Raw genomic sequence first — 18931 nt, forward strand, 5'->3', positions numbered from 1 at the left:
ACCCCATCCCCCCCCCCACTGAGAACAGAGAACACCAGGAACCCCCCCCGCCCCCACTGAGAACAGAGAACGCCAGGAACCCCATCCCCCATCCACCCCCCCTATACCCCTATGGAGAACAGAGAACGCCAGGACCCCCACCCCTGGAGGACAGACAGCGCTGGACACACAGACCCATGACAGACAACACAGAGTTGGAGGAAGGGGAAGAGGATCTGGATTCCTGGAGACGGGTCCTGCTGCCCCTTGTCACGTGACCTGTGACCTTCAACCTCCAACCTTTCACCTCTCTCTCACGCAGGAACATTTTCCCGGCAGTCATGTTGGCTGAGAGAGAAAGGAGTGATGTGGTTGGACGTTGAGCCCTTTGTCCGTCTGAGAAGGAGACGCTCATTTTAACACTTGACCGAAAGACTGAGTCAACTGTAGTTTTTTTTTTTTTTTTTTATAATTGTCCAGTGAGGTCACAGACGACAAACAGCGTCCGTCGCCATGAGAACGCCCGAGGTTCCGTGCAGAATCCATGTCTCACCAGGGAATGATATTAACAGACCGTAGGAGAGAGGGAGATGGAGAGGAGAGGTGCACCTGCCTTTTTCTTTTCTCCTTCCTTGAGTCCTTCCTTCCCCACTTCCGTCTCTCTCTCCTTTTGCAGGCAAACAAAATCAACAGAAAATTTAAATAAAAACATAAAATTTCAAAAAATTGACAAAAAAAAATAAAGTTTTAAACTAAACTACAGAGACGAGTTCGGGTCTTCACTGTGTGATGCGTACTGAAGTCTGTTTTTATATGCCCAGTTTCATTTATAGTGTATATACTGAAGTAGTTTTAACAATCACTGGTGGCCTCTGAAATATAAAAAATGACGTATTTTGCAGGTTTTTCCAGGCACGAGTATTGTCTTTTGTATTTCGCCATTTTTCTACCTTTGCAGCAGGATTTTTCATCAGAAACGAGCGATGCGCGTGAAATGCACAGATCGAGTTCGGTAAGGAAACTCTTGCAGCAGTCGACCAATGGTCACCCTCAGTAACCACATGCACGCATCACTACATGTCCCCATGCTCAGCCAATCACGTACGCACATCACTACGTGTTCTCATGCTCAACCAATCACGTGCGCACATCACTACATGTTCTCATACTCAACCAGTCACGTGCACACATCACTAAAGGAGGGCCTTTTTGAAACCAACAGTCGGACCTCTCCAGTGCTGCTCATTGCCTGCGCTGCTCTCTGCATGCTCCGCTTGCTGCTCACAGAATTGCTGCTCACAGAATTACTGCTCTAACAGTCACTGCCGAGAGAATTGCTGCTCAGTGTTGTCCAGGTGTAGGCTGCTGTGAAGTAAATCACCACCAGTATTTTTTATTGGATGGCCAAATGTTTGTAGTATTTGGATCACTTTTACTTTGAGGTCATTTTGACCGGGTTTCAAAAGTGCTATGGTAGCACAGCCATGTGTGTATTATCAGACATTAGGCTCACTAACAGTGTGCAAGAACTGATGTGTGGTAGCCACACCCCCTTGCCCCTCACCCCCTTCAGAATTCAGGAATGACAGTATAGTCCTCAATTTCGTGTGAGTTCCAGTGAATATCTTATGACTGTGTCACTATTGTTTTCAGTTGCTGGGTAACCCGATACCAGACCCCTTACCTTTGCCCTACCCCTCAATCAAAAATCATAGCTCCAATGAATGTCTTGTGGTTGTCTCACCATTCTGTGTTAAGAACAACAGTGTCACCAGTGCAGAAAATTCAGCATCAGGCCAGATACTGCCCAGTGAACACAATATGAGGATACTGCAGTATGGGATATACAAGCAATAGCTACGAATGTGATGTCTGTCTACAGGTCACAAAAACTGCTTCCTTCTGTATCACACTGAAAAGAGAGACATGGAGTCGTATGAAGACAGACAACATGATTATTTGAGTTAAAGAATAAAATAAGAATATAAATTCTGTCTGGGTCTCACAGCGTTAAAATATAAATTAATAAATGTAATTTCATCTATGTCAGTCTAGTATCTGAGGGTGTGGGTCCCAACTAATTTAATTCGGTTATTTTATTATTATTAATTTTTTAGTGCGACTAAACTGCTCTGAATCAGTGATGGACGGGGCATTTTCTATATCGCGACTCTCATTGTTACAGTACCAACCAGCAGGGGGTGCTGCAACACGCTCAGCATCCCTACTTCCCGTGCCTACGCTGCAGTATTCTGACCTAACAGATCCCAGTATAGGCAGGGTCAGCCTCATTCTCATGTGATGCAGGCCAGCAGAGTTCAGGTGATTACCGTACTTATGTTTTCCCCCTGTGGGGTGATAGGAGGTGGTGTTTATCAAAGGTATTTTTAAATGCTTATCAATTAATTTATTTAATTGTTCTGTGTATACATGTGGCTATGTCAGTTTATATGACAATTAACTTGAACAAAGTACATGGAAAAAACGTTAAAAATATATTTTTTAAATGGGCATCCAAAACCGACTCGTTTAGTAGGGCGGCATGTCACATTACGAGACCAGACACAAGTTCATACAAACTAGGATCTGGCCAAAAAGAACAAAAGAAAGACTCCGAGGCTACCCACGCATTGGGTAATCGGACCCAGGGCTTACCTTAGCCACAGCGAAAAGTAAAGACAATAAACAAAGCCACGATCCCCTTTCCCAAAACGACAACCAAATAAACCTTAGCAGGAACTTGTAGAAATTGCTACACAGGTCCTCCTCCCAGGTATCCATGCACATGCGAATGGGCGAGATAGAAAAAGAAAGAAGCAAAGAAGGGTCGCATGTAACAACTGTCAAGTTACCAGAATTTGTTTTCATGGGTAAATAATGATTATAATACCATCAAAAACTGTGTTACAGCATTAAAACTACTTAGCTCCTTCAAATATTAGAGATGTCACAGGTTAGGTCAAATATCGTAAAAATGCAGGACATTGAACGTAGCGAGCATTGTTTTCTGAAGGAAGACCTGCCTTAAATGTCCTATCGCTTCTTAAAATTTAACTATGCCTTTGTTAATGTTGAAGCCGAGTTGCTTCACTTTTCATAAGTGAGCGAAACCTGCAGACGGAGCTCGTCATAAGTGCAGACCTAAGAGGACGCAATACACCTAACTTAAACGCATTTCTGAGACCGACGGAGAAAACGGATCTTCGAGCGGAGCCATAGCGCGTTTTTTTTAACAGCAGAGAAACATTCCCAAGCCAATTTCTTTTTATTGACCTATTCAGAAGGGTAAGGAAGACAGCATGCATTTTTCCTAATTGCTATTTGATCATGTATTAATATGTACGGAAGAATATCTTTTATGGTTTCTTTAAGAATTTTTAAATACCATGCTGTCACAGATGGCTTCTAAGACGGTTCCGGAGGACGGGTTTACGAATGGAGCGCTGATCACGGAATTGGAAGCTGTGGCCAAAGACGCTGCCCTTCTGCATGGAATTTTAATGAGGACAAAGGAGTCGCCAAATTCGCCGGAGGTGAACTTCGTTTTGACTTTAAGTAATCTGCACGACAGAAAAAAATGTTTGTATATTATTCTTGTGCTTGTACTACTGCTGAAGTCAGTTACTAAGGAGGAGAAGGACTGGGGCTCAGTGTGAAGAATAGACAGTGCTCTGGCCAGCGAGGAATTCTCTTTCTTTTGCATTGTGTTCTGTCTGCAGATTTGTGAAATTAATTCAATTTCCCAGTGGTTTCCCAGGCCGGGTTTCGAACCCACGACCTTCTTGCTGTGAGGCGACCGTTGCCATACTTTTTGAGGACGCTGCATCTTCTGCTCTGTCGCGGTCGCAGGTGGCGAGCTACTTCCCCTTCACCCTCTTCCCTTCCCCGGTGCCCAAAGTGTGCTTCGACCAGGCGGTCGCCGTGCAGATGCATTTCAACCGGCTGGTGGACAAGGTCAGCCAGGACTCCAGATTCCTGCAGGAGGCCCTGGCCAGGTAACAGCGCCTGCCAGCCCTGCATGCTCGCTGTCCTACGGAAGGAACGTAGTCTCTGCTGATCTAAAGAAGGTGCTCATTTCATGTTTTGGTGCCAATGCAGCTCCTGCACCCCGCCCTCGGCGTGTCGAAGTGTCCTTGAGCAAGACACCTAACCCCTAACTGCTCTGGCGAATGAGAGGCATCAATTGTAAAAGCGCTATATAAATGCAGTCCATTTACCATTACCATTTGGTAGAGTGAGTATATGAGAGAAAGTTACTGAAGATGGAGTGACCCCCCTGCTCGAGTCACAATAAGGGTATGATTGGTACTTGGGTACCTGATGGGGCCTGGATTTAGTTACGTGTCCTGCATAGGCAAAAGCAGCAGCCAGAAACCTGTAGCAGATTTGACAAGCCTCTTTATACTGAGCATACCGAAATCGGAGAGACCCGTGCCAATGATGTCACAGCTGAGAGATATCATGCCCATTTTTATTATCCCTTTTCCCCAGCACTATCAAAGTGGATGATTTCATTGCAAGATTGTTCGACATATACACGCACGTTCTTCAGGAGGGCTGCTCTCAGGTAGGCAAACGGACATTTTCTCAGTTTTTATAAATCTACTTTATGACACTTTGATTGATTGACATGTGATACAAATACACTGTATAAATATACTAATAAACTGCAATATTTCCAATTCACAGCCAGTGTAGCCAGCAGTCACAACGATGCTTTGTAATGCGACAGCTTATTTCCTGGAAGAGCTGTCCGGTGTAAACGCTCATGAATGGCGCAGTGAAGGTGAAGACGATAATCGTACGTAATCATTACTCATTAACAGTTCAGAGTTTTGTGGCTGTGCTTCCTCAGCCAGTCGCCGTGGGCCTGAATCGCTCAGACTACATGCTGGACCAGGGGCCCGACGGGAACGCCGCCCTGAAGCAGATCGAGATCAACACCATCGCAGTCGGCTGCGGCGGGGTGTCCTCGCGGCTTCCGGCCCTCCACAGGTACGCCGCGCCCTGACGGGAGAGGACGCGAGGGCGAGGCGGGTGACCCGTCAGAGGTGGCCCGTCAGGTGACCGGCTCTCCGGCACCGTAGGAACCGCTCCTGCTTAGGGCGGGGGGCTCGATTCCCGCCATTGCACTTTCGGACCGATCGACCCTTCTCCCGTCACGACGTGAAAAGAGTTTGGGATCCCAGAACTCGACTGAAGCAGCTCCAGGGTGCACGCTGTTATTTGCATTCAAGTATTTGCCTGCCTGACACACTATAGCCCCTCTCACACAGCTAATATCGCATCTGAGCCGCCTCTGGTTCTCTGTCCCACAGAATTTGTAATGCGGTATTCGAGCCGTCTTTACCTTTCACACACAGTAGAACTCAACTCTTGTGAATGAATTGTTTACGTTCCCTTACCATAAGCTGCGTTTCCACCAAAAGTACCCGGAACTTTTAGTCCCAGGAACTACTTTTCAAGGAACTAAAAGGTTCCTTCAGCCCATTGTTGTCTGCGTTTCCACCGTGGTCTAAAGCCCCGCGAAGATTAGGCAAATTAGCCCACTGACATTTGAAAAAGCGACGTTGTCGTCGGTCCATCTGGCCTATGATTTCTTCTGTAACCCCATACTACCACCGAAGTAGCTTACATTGTTTTCTAATAACTGGGACAGCCCGGAGGGGTTTATTCCACTTATATACAACGGGTTACCAACAATGACTATATATGATTACTTTTGTATTTATTGATTTTTTCGATTTAATCACCTGAAATTGAAATATTCTTCCGCGGCTGTTTGGGCATATTTTACCGTTGTGAAGCAAAACTGTCGTTGGTAGTTGGACTTGGACCGTTGTTATGCAACAAATAGGATATAACAGGCCAATGGGGCTGAATACATGGCTGACATCGGTGTGCCTCACCCATGGGATGAAGTTTATTGACAATTCCAATATCTTTTGGAACTGTAAAGACCACTTTAAACCTGATGGGGTTCATCCAAACATCACTGGGTCCAGACTACTCGGTGCCAACCTACGTCATGCTCTTGGGATGCCATACCCAAACAGGAATGTGAGGATAAGTGCAAAGGACAGTGCACACAGGCAGACAGCCTGTATCTCTCCCCCCTTCACCAGACCCACTGCTCCACGTCACCAAAGGCATTCAGAGGATGCCTCTGTCGCAATCAGGGACCCAATGACCCCCCTCCCCCCCTCCACCACACTCACCAATCAAGGAGTTAGTTAAAGCTGCCACGCTGAAGCTCAGTCAAATTGATGAACTATTAAACAGCAATAACCACAGACATCATCACTCAGGTGTCTACCAGGAATGAGACAGACCCCATGCCGCTTCCTTAAACATACCGGCGATCTTAAACAGCCGGTGGCATGGTCAAACACACCGTAGCAATCACAGACCGTCTGGTACCTGTCTCAGTAATCTTAAATTTGTCAATGTTCAGGCACAACCAGTCTCCTTTCCTGTCACAGAATCCCTACAGCTGAAATTAGCTGTCTTTAATGCCAGATCATTGGCTAACAAATCCTTTTTGATTAATGATCTGATAATTGAAAAGAATTTACATTGTACGTTTTTAGTTGAGACCTGGCTAAACGGCACTACTGGTGTAGCAACACTGATAGAGGCTTGTCCTCCAAACTACAATTTTTATCAGTCAGTCAGACAAAACAGGAAAGGAGGTGGGATTGCAGTCATTTTCTCTAGACAGTTTGCATTTCTCTAGACATCTTCCCTGTTTTTATGTTCATTCTGTGTCACATTAATTATGGCATTCTATTCCTGTTTTTTATAATTATGGCATTTTATCACTGTTTTTATGTTCATTCTATGTCTATTTTCATGTGAAGCAGTCGGTGCATGTAATTTCTTTATTGTAAAGCACTTTGTATGAAAGGTGCTATACAAATAAAGTTTATTATTATTATTATTATTATTATTATTATTATTGTTATTGTTATTATTGGCTCACAGTGTGTTGAAGGAGTGCTCAGGCTTCATGCCTCTTGTGTAGGTAAACCCATTGTGCATTATTCACTACTGTAAAGTGGTATGAAAACAGGCATTATTTTCCTTTGGGTTTTTAGTGCATAAGCTGGTTTGTAGCAATAGTAATTATTAATGCTAAAGTAGATCTTGATATGGAAGAAGGATGGGAGGAGCTTCCAAAATATGCTTCCATTACTAAATTCTGTTCATTTTTAATATACTGCAATACAGTCTGAAAAGCAGTGATCCCAATGCACTTTCCTCCCATTATAATCACAACTCGATTATGGCTGTTTGTGAGAGTATCACTGTGTCCAGCGCGAAGAATGCCTCGCTCGTAAGGAACCTGAACCTTTGCTCAGGTGTCAACACTGACCAGCTGGCAAATTCTGCTGTGTGACTACCTGAAAATTAGTCAGAAAATATGTTTCTGAAAATGCCACCTTTCTCTCGTGTCACTCCAGGCACATTCTGAGGGTCGCTGGCCGAGCGGAAGAGCAGAAAATGATCCAGGACAATAACCCGGTGGCAGGGATCGCCAAGGCCCTGGCCATGGCCTGGAAGCTGTATGACCGTGAGAGGTGGGCTATATAGTAGGCAAGTTGGGGCTTCGCTATTCTCTATAAAGTGTTTCGGAAGCCCCTGTGGAAATCATGTTAAGTCTGTTGGCTTTGCAGTCAGCTCACAGATTCTGTGGTAAAGAGGATTCTGAGAGTGATTTGTTGCCATTCGGGTGTAGACAGCACTGGGTACAATGTAACATCACGGTTTTCATATTTCCTAGACAACCCATGTTAGATTGTTGACATTCATGTAACCTTGCGGTTGGGCGTGTTGAGTTGGTGATGTGATGAGCTGAGATGTGATTCTATTACTGTTGTTGGGCGGTTCACAGAAGTCTGCCTCTTATCAGACCATCAAAGTAAAACAGACTGTTTACTGTGCTGACAGGGAGTCAGCAAGTGTGATGAAGAGACAGTGCTCAGTTGAAAAACATCCATTGGATCAGCATTCGTACAATGATACAATGTAATCATGGTTTGTATTGTTGGAAAACTGATATCACGGGGAACCAGTTGGTGTCTTTGGTGGTGGGGTGCTGACTAAAGATCTTCATACCTATGGGTCAGCACCCAGCCAGATACAAAGGTTAACCCAGTGTGATATGCTTACGAATGTTGTCATTATTACTGAACACACTGGACAATAAACTGCATTCTTTTTAACAAGACATTCCTCTTTGACTCTTAACACTGCCCACCTAGCAGTATTATGGTCCTAACATACACATAAAACTCAGGATATCTGTACTAATCACAACTGTAGTGTCGTAGCAGGATACACAATTGTATTTATGCAGGCTACATAAGCCAAAGACATGTCCGCATCTGCCAAGATAGATAGCGATTTGTATATAGCCACACTACTGGCAGACGGCAGTCTCCTCCATCTTTGCAAAACTGTTGGCACCGAGGAAAGGTTAAAACATTATTATGGAGTCAGTTAACTGAGATCACATTAAATGAATCCCATTACAGTAGCACCAGGTCTACACACTACACACGTTCCTTCACCATTCAGATACTTCTGCTGTTTGGGTTGTGGAGGGGCTTTTTGAAGTGGGTGACCTCGACGTGATGAGTTTTGGTTTCTTACTGTTGGTGACCTTGTTGGTGACCTGTTTGTGACCTTGACACATGTGTCTGAGTGGTTTCTTACACAGTCAACCTTAGCTGGCTTAAAAAAACTGAAAAACTGGTTTCACACATGTCCTCATGACTTACTGTAGAATCTCATTCTGTCCACAGGCTCCAATTCACCCTCTTTAGCTGTCTTCACTTCTTTTGCATTTCCTTTCAGGATAATCATCGCCGTTGGTATCACTGTGTAGCTGAGATAGATTAGCTTTGTAGTTGAGCTTTGTTTGCAATTCTAATAGCAGGTTTTGTTTGGTTGGCTTTTACGCTTATTGATTTTAGATGAGTCTCTTCTGTGCCTTGTTGGTGACATCACACTTCCTGTGTTCCTGAAACAACACTGGTGTTCTCTGGATGGCGTGCCGTCACTGTGAAAATTTGGGCATACGCTGGGACCTTATTATTGTTACTGGGAAATTATTTCCATGGATTCCTTTCGTGCTGCAGTGAATAGGGGAACGTTTCACAGCTTCAGAATTTGGCTGACATTAGTAATACTGCAGTTTGCCCCTAAATGCGGTCATATTTTATTAACAAAAGGAGGGCATCAGAACTATTGGAGAAGGTTTTGAATGAACGCAGTCTAATGGCAGAAGGTTTAACACCGCTGGTCTTCTTTTCTGCAGGGCCGTGGTCATGTTTCTGGTGGCGGATTCTGATTTAAATATCTACGACCATCGATGTGTTGAGAATGAGCTGTGGAACAGGTGAGATGTGTCCAAACGGGACGGGTTCACTTCACACCTTGTCTATCTGAACTCTTCTGAAGGGTGCTCACGTGTCTTCATTTGCACACCTTGTCTATCTGAACTCTTCTGAAGGGTGCGCACGTGTCTTCATTTGCATCTCAAAGGGATTCCTCACTCCAAGTCACTGCGGTTACTGTGTGGGACATTATGGTAGTGTAATTTCTGTGCATGTTTCCACTCAGACTTGTAAATGCCTTTTTTGTCTGTCCGCAGGGGTATTCCAGTCATACGAAGGAGGTTCGTGGATGTATGTAAGACAGGGTCTCTGGACCAGGACAAGAGGCTGTTTATGTAGGTTTACAATGATGTTTTCAACATGTAGGTCAGATAATGGATTTGATCACTTAACTCTTCTTCAGAGGCTTTTGAACCCTTGTTTTTGCAAATGGCTCAAAAAGGCACTGCAGCTGTTCTTGCTCTGTTTTTTTTTTTTAAATGCTGCAAAACATCTATGCTAGATTTAGCTAAACGAGATTTTCCATTAGTCTATCATTGAAATGCTCTGTTTGTATCAAATTCTTTTTAGGAAATGGACAAAATGTGTCAAGTGAAATGACTTTGTTTCTTTTTTGTCTTTGTAGAGATGGCCAAGAGGTTGCAATAGTGTACTTCCGCAGTGGGTTCATGCCACAGAACTACACGGAACAGGTCTGTACGCAGTTACGGTTATTCTGAAGCTCTCTTCTATTTGACACCGTATCTGTGAGTTTAACCTTGGACCAGTACTGAAGAACCCACTTCACCCATTGTGGTTCATCGAATGCAGTGAAGAAAATTGCCAGTTAAAAAGCACGACTCACAGTCAGAATTGTACAGCCTCAGTTTCTATGCAGCATTTACCGCCTTTGAGAAGTTGGACTTGAAGACGGATCAGCGTAGAGCCTGGAATGTGGCTTTGTTTTGAGTGTCTGATTGCAGGTCACCAAGCGAGCTTGTTGCATTACATTACATTACAGGCATTTAGCAGACGCTCTTATCCAGGGAGCCTTACACAACTTTCACATAGCATTTTTACATTGTATCCATTTATACGGCTAGATATATACTGAAGCAATTTCGGTTAAGTACCTTGCTCAAGGGTACAACGGCAGTGTCCTACCCGGGAATCGAACCTGCGACCTTTCGCTTACAAGCCCAGTTCCTTACCCACTGTGCTACACCCCGTTCCTTACCCGCTGCGCTACAACTTACCTTACCTGTTGCATTTGAACAGGTTTCATTATTCCTGCGGAAGAATTCAACGCTTAGTGAGCGTCGGTGAGGAGTTCCTCTAATAAACCAAGAGCGGCCTGATCATCGGTTTATCCTCGTTCCTGCAGGCCGCGAGTGTTGGTGGAGTGAAAATGTCACGAGGCCGTCCCGTCTTTTCGGCCGTGTTCGCAGCCTTCTGATCTGTACGGCTCCACCGGAACGCCGGCGTCGGGACGGTCGGAGTCCACGGACGGTCAAAATCGAACCTTAGCGGTCCTTCAGGCTGTCGATTCAGGCTGTGGACGGAGTGTAGCACAGTGGGTAAGGAACTGGGCTTGTAACCAAAAGATCGCAGGTTTGATTCCCGGGTAGGACATTGCCGTTGTACCCTTGAGCAAGGTACTTAACCGAAATTGCTTCAGTATATATCCAGCTGTATAAATGGATACAGTGTAAAAAAAGTTGTGTAAGTCGCTCTGGATAAGAGCGCCTGTAATGTAATGATTCGACAAACGGCTACATGCCTCAAGAAATATGAACATTGCCTTTTATCCTGGAAATCCTGGATTCTTAATTCCAGTTTTTTTCAAAGATGGACTAATTGTAGTCACGCTGTAGGTTACCATTTTTGCATTGAAGTGAAATACTGACCGTACAAAAAGGAAACCTGGCCACAGCCTTACTGGCTCAGCCACTGCATTAATTGTGTGAGCTAGCCTTGATGTTCAAGGCTATGGCTAGCTGCTGCCTTACGAGAATTGTACCTAACCTGAGCTGCATTAGTGTTTGTTCCGTCGACCTTCGGTACACCCTTATTGTACGCGGCTTAAAGCGACTGCCAAATGACTGCACTGTAATGCAGAAACGTGAATGCCTTATAGCACTTTGAGAAGGAGAAGCAGAGCACTCTGGCTTGTGGGAAAATCCCTTTTTTAAATTCCAGAAATTAAGTTCTAAAAAGCCCCACAGAATAGATTCTCAGGCTCGTGTCGATCAGCCGATGAGTCGCCTCGGAATCGATCGACGATCGGTGCAGCCGACGGACGACGTCCGACAGCGTCCGATCCTCTGGCCAGCCCGACCCTACGCCTAAGGAAAATTTCTCGTCGTGTGAAAGTGCGAGCTGCTCTGAATAAGGGTGTCTGATAGACGGAGGCGCCCTTGTTTCCGGGTGTGACCCTGACCCCGAGTGGCGCGTGTGTGTGTGTGTGTGTGTGTGTGTGTGTGTGTGTGCAGGGCTGGGGGGCCCGGCTCATGGTGGAGCGCTCTCTGGCGCTCAAGTGCCCCGACATCGCCACCCACTTGGCCGGAACCAAAAAGGTCCAGCAGGAGCTGGCCCAACCCGGGGTCCTGGAGAAGTTCTTTCCAGATGTCCCGGAGGCTGTGGCTCTGATCCGAGCAACGTTTACTGGACTTCACACTCTGGACATGGTGAGAGAGAGAGAGAGAAAAAGCTTCAAAAGCTAAACAACGCTGTGAAAACAATGAAATCATTTTGTAATAATGATTATTTAAAAGGAAAATGTTTTGGTGAGTTAAATCATGAACTGATACATCGTTAAAGATGACTGTACAGTTCAGCAACGTAGGGGAAGTGTGTGCAAACAAAATCACGTATGTTTTATCTTCCTGTTCAGGAAATGCCAGCACAGAGCTTTGCATATTAGTAATAACTGGTAAAGCATACAATGTTTAAGGTCACCAGAGAATGAATTTTCCTGATGCTCCAACATGGAAAAGCATGTCTTTAGTTTTTACATGTCAGCGATTTTAAAGGCTGAATGTGAGCACCTCCTCTTACATTTATCTCGGTCTACAAAATGGAAATACTTCTGTCTCCCTCAGTGTGCTGCTTGGAAATGAACACCGAATATAGCACGGTGTTGAGGCCAGTCTGTGGCGTTACCACGTTTTTACTCAGTCCGCTGAGCAGAGACCGGGTGGATGCGAGTGAGGAACGGTTTTTTAATGCGAGCCGCAATCGGGGGGCGATCGCCGGACGTTTGCGCAGGCGGCCTGACGCGTACGGTTCGTTTTCTGCTTGCGCAGGGAGAGGAGGGAGACAAGTCTGTGGCCATGGCCTTGGCAAACCCGGACCAGTACGTCCTGAAACCCCAGAGGGAAGGAGGGGGTACGACTGTTCCACTTCTTTTTTTTTGCTTCATATTCCAGCATTTCTTTTATTTCGGACGGCGCCCTCGACGCACTCATGGCTCGTCTGTGATTCGCCGGCTGACGGTCGGTTCTCGTCCCGGCAGGTAACAACGTCTACGGCGCCGACATCCGCCGGGCGCTGTCGGGAGCCGCGGGCGGCGCGGAAAGGACGGCCTACATCCTGATGGACAGGGTCCGGCCCCGCCCCTTCTGCAACTACCTGCTGAGGGGCGGCTGCCCCCTCGGACCCAGCGCGTGCGTGAGCGAGCTGGGCGTCTTCGGGGCTTACGTGAGGTACGCGTCGCCCCCTAACGGAGGGATTGGGGTCTGCAGGGCGACCTTCACCCTGGTGCAGAGTGGGCCACATTCGTTTCACCGGGCACTTTCACGTGAATCGGAAATTAAACCATAGCCTACAGTAATTCACCAAAAAAAAAATAGCATGTAATAATAAAATGAAGCTTAAAATCATTACATGCGTAAGCGACAATGTGGATACGTTGACGGCACAGACATTTTGAGGGTTACTGTTTGATCGGACACATTTTCAGTGTAATATCTGATGCGATTCAGCAGTTTCGGAGTCTCTGTGTGCTAAAACCTGTTAGCCGTTTGCCGTGCGTTTGTGCTCTTCCACACAGACAGGGGAAAGATATGCTGCTCAATGAGTGTGTGGGACATCTTCTCAGAACCAAGAGTGCAGAATGTTCCGAAGGAAGTGTGTTCGTAGGGGCGGCCCTGGACACCCCGCTTCTCGTCTGACCCTGACCCGCCTCCTGGAGGATCGGCCGCCTGTTGGAACAGCGTACCAGAAATACCTCGAAGAGCCTTTCCGCCTAATGTGCTGCTCTATGCTACAAATAATAAATAAATAAAAAAACAACTTTCATTAATGCATATTTTTGGTGTATATTCATATTTGTGCAATTTAAAAATAGTCTGGGGGGGTAGGGTTGGGGGGGTTAATGGCATTTAATAGGCTGAACTATTGGCTCGTTTTCATTATTTACAGGAAAAAGCATAATATGGGCAAAGACAGCCTTTCCGTATGATTTGCTGTAGGCCTACTGCAATGTTGTTACTAAGGTGGAAATTATTCAAGATACCTATTGCCTGCTGCTGATAAATGCACCCCATTACTTAAAAACTGTCCCGGTCAATTACACTTTATGTCAGCATGTTTTCATTATGAGATTGCAAATTCACTGAAAAAAATGAACATTTGTGTCCTTCGAAAAGCGGTAGTCAGTCTACAATTTGAAGCAGAAGGTGGTGTTATTACTATCTGCCAAACTAGCACAATGGAAATAACAGCAAGTAGGCTATTCTATAAACTCCTGCAGCCACTGCTGTGATGTTTGTCCTCTCACAGCACATAGGCAAATTTTGGCACATACTGAGCATATCGAAATATGAGGGTAGCCAAAAAATACAAATACATAGATAACACTCAAAAATGACGTAAAATCTAAATAAATTAGATATTTTGTCCCTAAAATAATAAATTATATTAATAAATTAATCTTATGTATTATTTTATATTCATGCAGTCGTCATCTTTGTAATCAACATGTTTAACATCATCACCACAAGTAATGACATGAAAAATAAATAGGCTAACATAAAGAAATAATGAGAATAGCTTAAAATTTTCATTTGATCTAAAATTATTTTTGAGATGATGCTGATAAAGGCAAATATCATGCAAAAACAGAAATACTACAACTAATAACATTTTTAATAACAGTAAGCTATTAGCTGTAAAAATGTTGTCAACATAATAATATGGTGGAATCCTTTATTATATGAATAGTAATAATATCAAAATAACAATATAACCAAAACAATAATGAAAGTGGATCTATGTAATTCTAGGTCATGGTTTAATACTCTGCGTATTCTGATACATTGGTTCTGCGTAAGCAACTCTGAATTCAACCCTTTTGTGCATCGATGAGTCAATAACAGTCAATTCAATTCCATTCAATAATGCTTTATTGGCATGACTGTATAGAACAATATTGCCAAAGCAATTCACAATTAAACAATTAACAATAACACATAAGACACAATTAATACAATAAATTAACAAACAAATAAATAACCAAAGCCAAACCTACAGACAATCTGCAAGTTAAATGACAAATAATAAAGGACAATAATAAAAAATAAAGACTACCAACAATGCAGATAACAGAGATGGTGCCTCACTGGTTGTCAGGACAGGAGGCCACATATCTTGTAGCCAATGCCACACATTTTTTCTCCGCGAGTATATAGGGGAGTTTTTCGAGATTATTGTAATTAGAGAATTTAGGTGAAATTGTTCCAATTTTAGAAAATACATTTTTTCTTATGTCTTCATATTTTGTGCATTCTGTGAGGAAGTGCTGCTCCGTCTCCACTGCCCCCTGATCGCAGTGGGAGCACAGCCTGTCCTCTCTGGGCAGCCAGGTCTGCCTGTTATGGCTGGTCTCTATGGCCAGGCTGTGCTCACTAAGTCTGTACATTGTCAATGCTTTTCTCAATTTGTTATCAGTCACCATGGTCAAATATTCTGCCATGGTGTACGGTCTTTTTAGGGCCAAATAGCATTTAAGCTTATGTTGAGATTTTGTGGTTTCATTCCAATATGTGATATAGTTTTCTTTTTCTTTCATCGTAATTTGTCCTATTTAACAAAATCACATTTTGTTAAATATAACACTGCCATAAAGTGCAATTGGTTTGATCACTGATTCTAATATTTTGAGCCAGATCCTAATTAGAATTTTGATTTTAATTGATTTTTTGATGGCATAGAAAGCTCTTCTTGCTTCTTCTTTCAGTTCATTCATGGCCAAGCTGAAATTTCCTATGGAACTGATTCTTAAGCCTAAATAAGTATAATTAGTTGTTGATTATATGGTATGTTTTCCTTGGGTAAAATCTTAAGCGATTCCCTGAGATCTGGACCTTTTCTGGAAAATTTATATTTTAGTTTTCTTTTGATTAACTGTCAGGGCCCAGGTCTGACAGAAATCTTCTAAAAGAGCCAGGTTCTGCTGTAATCCCTCTTTTGTGGGCAACAGCAGAACCAGGTCAACTGCATACAGAAGACATTTAATTTCTGTGTCATGCAGAGTGAGGCCAGGTGCTGCAGATTGCTCCAGCAATGTTGCCAATTTGTTAATATAAATGTTGAATAGGGTAGGACTCAAACTGCAACCCTGTCTCACTCCACACCCTTGAGTAAAGAAATCTGTTTGTTTAGTTCCAATTTTGACTGCACATTTGCTATTTGTGTACATTGATTTGATGACATCATAACATTTCCCTCTACACCACTTTCAATAAGTTTAAAGAATAAACCTTCATGCCAAATGGAATCAAATGCTTTCTGGAAATCAACAAAGCAAGCAAAAATTTTGGATTTGTTTTGGTTCACATATTTATCCACTAGGGTGTGCAGGGTGAAAATGTGGTCAGGTGTTTTGGTAAAAATCCAATTTGACTTTTACTCAGGACATTGTGCTTAATAAGGAAGTCTATGATTCTTGTATTTAAAAATACTGCAAAATACCTTTCCCAGATTACTGTTAACACAAATGCCTCGGTAGTTGTTTGGGTCAAATTTATCTCCACTCTTGAAAATAGTTATGAGTCCTTGGTTCCAGATTTCAGGGAAATGACCTACACTCAACAAAATTGAACAGTTTTAGAATGGCTAACCTAAATTTGCTATCTGTGTGTTTCAGCATCTCATTTAAGATGCCATCTGCCCCACAGGCTTTTCTGTGTTGCAAGGCCTTCAATTTTTCCACAAGTTCTGATTCGGTAATTTTATAATCTAGAGGGTTCTGATTGTCTTTAACAATTTTTTCAAGGTTGTTCAGTTTTTTACATATTTGGTTTTGTTCTGGGTTCTTTATTGTCTTACTATACAATTGTTCAGAATGATTCTACCATAGTTCTTCGTTTTGGATGGCCAATTCATCATGGTGTGGTTTGTTTAAAGATTTCCAATTGTACCAGAAGTTATTCAGCTTATACATAACAACCAAACTGGGTTTATCTCACAGAGACAAACTCACGATAACATCAGACGATTGTTGCACATATTAAACCATATCCAACAGAACAATCTTGAAGCCTTCTTATTTAGTCTGGATGCTGAGAAGGCTTTTGATTCAGTGAGTTGACCTTTCTTATATAAAGTTCTTGAAAGATTTGGCATGCACAAAAATTTTGTTAAGGGTATCCGTACACTATATAGTAAATCATCAGCCCGGATAAAAATAAACGGGTACCTTTCAGACACCATCATATTAGAGTGCGGATCAAGATGGGTGCCAAATTTCACCGTTGTTTTTTGCACTTTATATAGAGCCTCTAAGAAAGCATCAAAGGCATCTGCATAAACGGAGAAGACCACAAGGTCTCCACACTGTATGCCGATGATATTTTGGCCTATTTAAGTAAACCCTCTAACTAATTTTCTGAATTAATGAACCTTTTAGAAACATTTGGTAGATATGCAGGATATAAATTAAATATACAAAAAACACAAATTTTGACTTTTAATTATACACCCCCAAAACGCCTTAGAGAGAAATTCCACCTTAATTGGGATCAGAACTCATTGAAATATTTAGGAATATACTTACCAAAAAAAAATCCCAACACTGGCAGAGATAAATTATGGCCCCCTCTTAACAAAAATTAAAGATGACATACACAGATGGAATTCCATTTCTTTCCTTGGTCTTAGTCATAGAATTGACTCATTGAACATTCTTCCACAATATCTCTTCTTATTTCAAGCACTCCCTGTAGAAATTCCCTCAAAACAATTTTCTGAATTGAATAAGATCATTTCCAGGTTTATTTGACAAGGGAAAAAACCCAGGGTTAAACTTAAAATGCTACAACTTCCAAGGGAAGAAGGAGGAATGGCACTACCTCACTTTAAAGATTACTTTTATGCAGCCCAGATTAAACCTTTAATTAACATGTGTAACCTAACATTTCACGCCAGGTGGAAAGACCTTGAACTCTCCATTATAAATGATCCCCCAATTCATGCAGTATTGGCTCACAAAAATTTGGGAAGATTAATAGATAATGTGCAAAATCCATGGATCAAAGTCCAATCAAAAATCTGGAATATGATAAGAGAAGAATATAAACTAGATCATAAATTACAAATAATTCAATGGTGTGCTTATGATCCTGAGTTCAAGCCTAATAAAATAGATCATAGATTTAAATCATGGATCTCAAAAGGAATAACAACATTCTATTCCCTTCCAGGTTTTTTTTCTTCCAGTCCAGGTTTTTTTCCCTTTCAGTCCAATCCAGTTTTTTTTCTTCCAGTCCAGGTTTTTTTTCTTCCAGTCCAGGTTTTTTTTCTTCCAGTCCAGGTTTTTTTTCTTCCAGTCCAATCCGGTTTTTTTTCTTCCAGTCCAGGTTTTTTTTTTCCAGTCCAATCCAGTTTTTATTTCTTCCAGTCCAGGTTTTTTTTCCTTCCAGTCCAATACAGTTTTTTTTCTTCCAGTCCAGGTTTTTTTTCTAGTCCAGTTCCTTTTTCTTTCAGTCCAGGTTTTTTTTTCCTGATCCAGTCCAGTTTTTTTTTCTTCCGGTCCAATACAGTTTTTTTTCTTCCAGTCCAGTTTCTTTTTCTTCCAGTCCAGTTTTTCAGTTCTAAAGTTCTAACAGTTCTAAAATCAATGCACTACAAAATCCAGTTTAATGCAATTTCAGGGGAGGCACCACCATCAAAAACGAAAGCTTTTGGGTCTATAACTTCTATAGTTTCATAAAATGAATAAACTATAGTTAAATAATCGTTATGAATTGTTAATTTAGATGATAATATAACACCATCGTCACGTACTCAAATCATAAAATGAGCCAAGTATTTAGTCGCAGAGGGGTTTTGTAGGCTAATTTTATTAAATTGTCCTATTTATATATTTATTTAAATTATTATTATTATTATTCTTTATTCATATTATTATTCATCTTCTTGACTGTAATTCCTCATTTGTTGATTTTGTCGTGGGCTACCTTCTATTTTCAGCTTTGATTTGATCCATATTTTACATGTATTTCAATTTCTCTTTATTTGCTGCTGTTGATCATCTATGTATTCCAGTTTACAGTGAATCCAAGACACAATCA

The 18931-nt window shown here is 42.5% G+C and overlaps 1 protein-coding gene across 4 annotated transcripts; it reads left to right on the top strand.

Moving 5' to 3' along the window:
- Window positions 1-54: 54 nt before the first annotated feature.
- On the top strand, window positions 55-13641 carry LOC118216157 (glutathione synthetase-like). 4 transcript variants are annotated; one of them, XM_035397195.1, is made up of 13 exons: window positions 55-991; window positions 3378-3512; window positions 3829-3974; window positions 4471-4546; window positions 4835-4974; window positions 7443-7559; window positions 9302-9382; window positions 9638-9715; window positions 10006-10072; window positions 11852-12046; window positions 12665-12746; window positions 12874-13063; window positions 13411-13641. In XM_035397195.1, the coding sequence occupies exons 1-13, from the start codon at window positions 866-868 to the stop codon at window positions 13529-13531; spliced, it is 1554 nt and encodes a 517-aa protein (XP_035253086.1). In that variant the 5' UTR covers window positions 55-865; the 3' UTR covers window positions 13532-13641. The 4 variants fall into 4 exon arrangements, with proteins under 4 accessions (XP_035253086.1, XP_035253087.1, XP_035253089.1 ...); XM_035397196.1 differs by lacking the exon at window positions 55-991 and adding an exon at window positions 1024-2301; XM_035397198.1 differs by lacking the exon at window positions 55-991 and adding an exon at window positions 2338-2360.
- The last annotated feature ends 5290 nt before the right edge of the window (window positions 13642-18931 follow it).

Source organism: Anguilla anguilla, chromosome 17 (genome assembly GCF_013347855.1).
Source record: "Anguilla anguilla isolate fAngAng1 chromosome 17, fAngAng1.pri, whole genome shotgun sequence".
NCBI classification, from domain to species: domain Eukaryota; kingdom Metazoa; phylum Chordata; class Actinopteri; order Anguilliformes; family Anguillidae; genus Anguilla; species Anguilla anguilla.

What these genes read in the sequence shown, in the direction of transcription:
- LOC118216157 (XM_035397195.1), top strand. Translation starts at nt 866, where the DNA reads ATGACGTATTTTGCAGGTTTTTCCAGGCACGAGTATTGTCTTTTGTAT. An exon ending in TTCAGGAGGGCTGCTCTCAG is followed by an intron (nt 4,547 to 4,834) that starts GTAGGCAAACGG and finishes GTGCTTCCTCAG; the next exon opens with CCAGTCGCCGTGGGCCTGAA. An exon ending in AAGCTGTATGACCGTGAGAG is followed by an intron (nt 7,560 to 9,301) that starts GTGGGCTATATA and finishes TCTTTTCTGCAG; the next exon opens with GGCCGTGGTCATGTTTCTGG.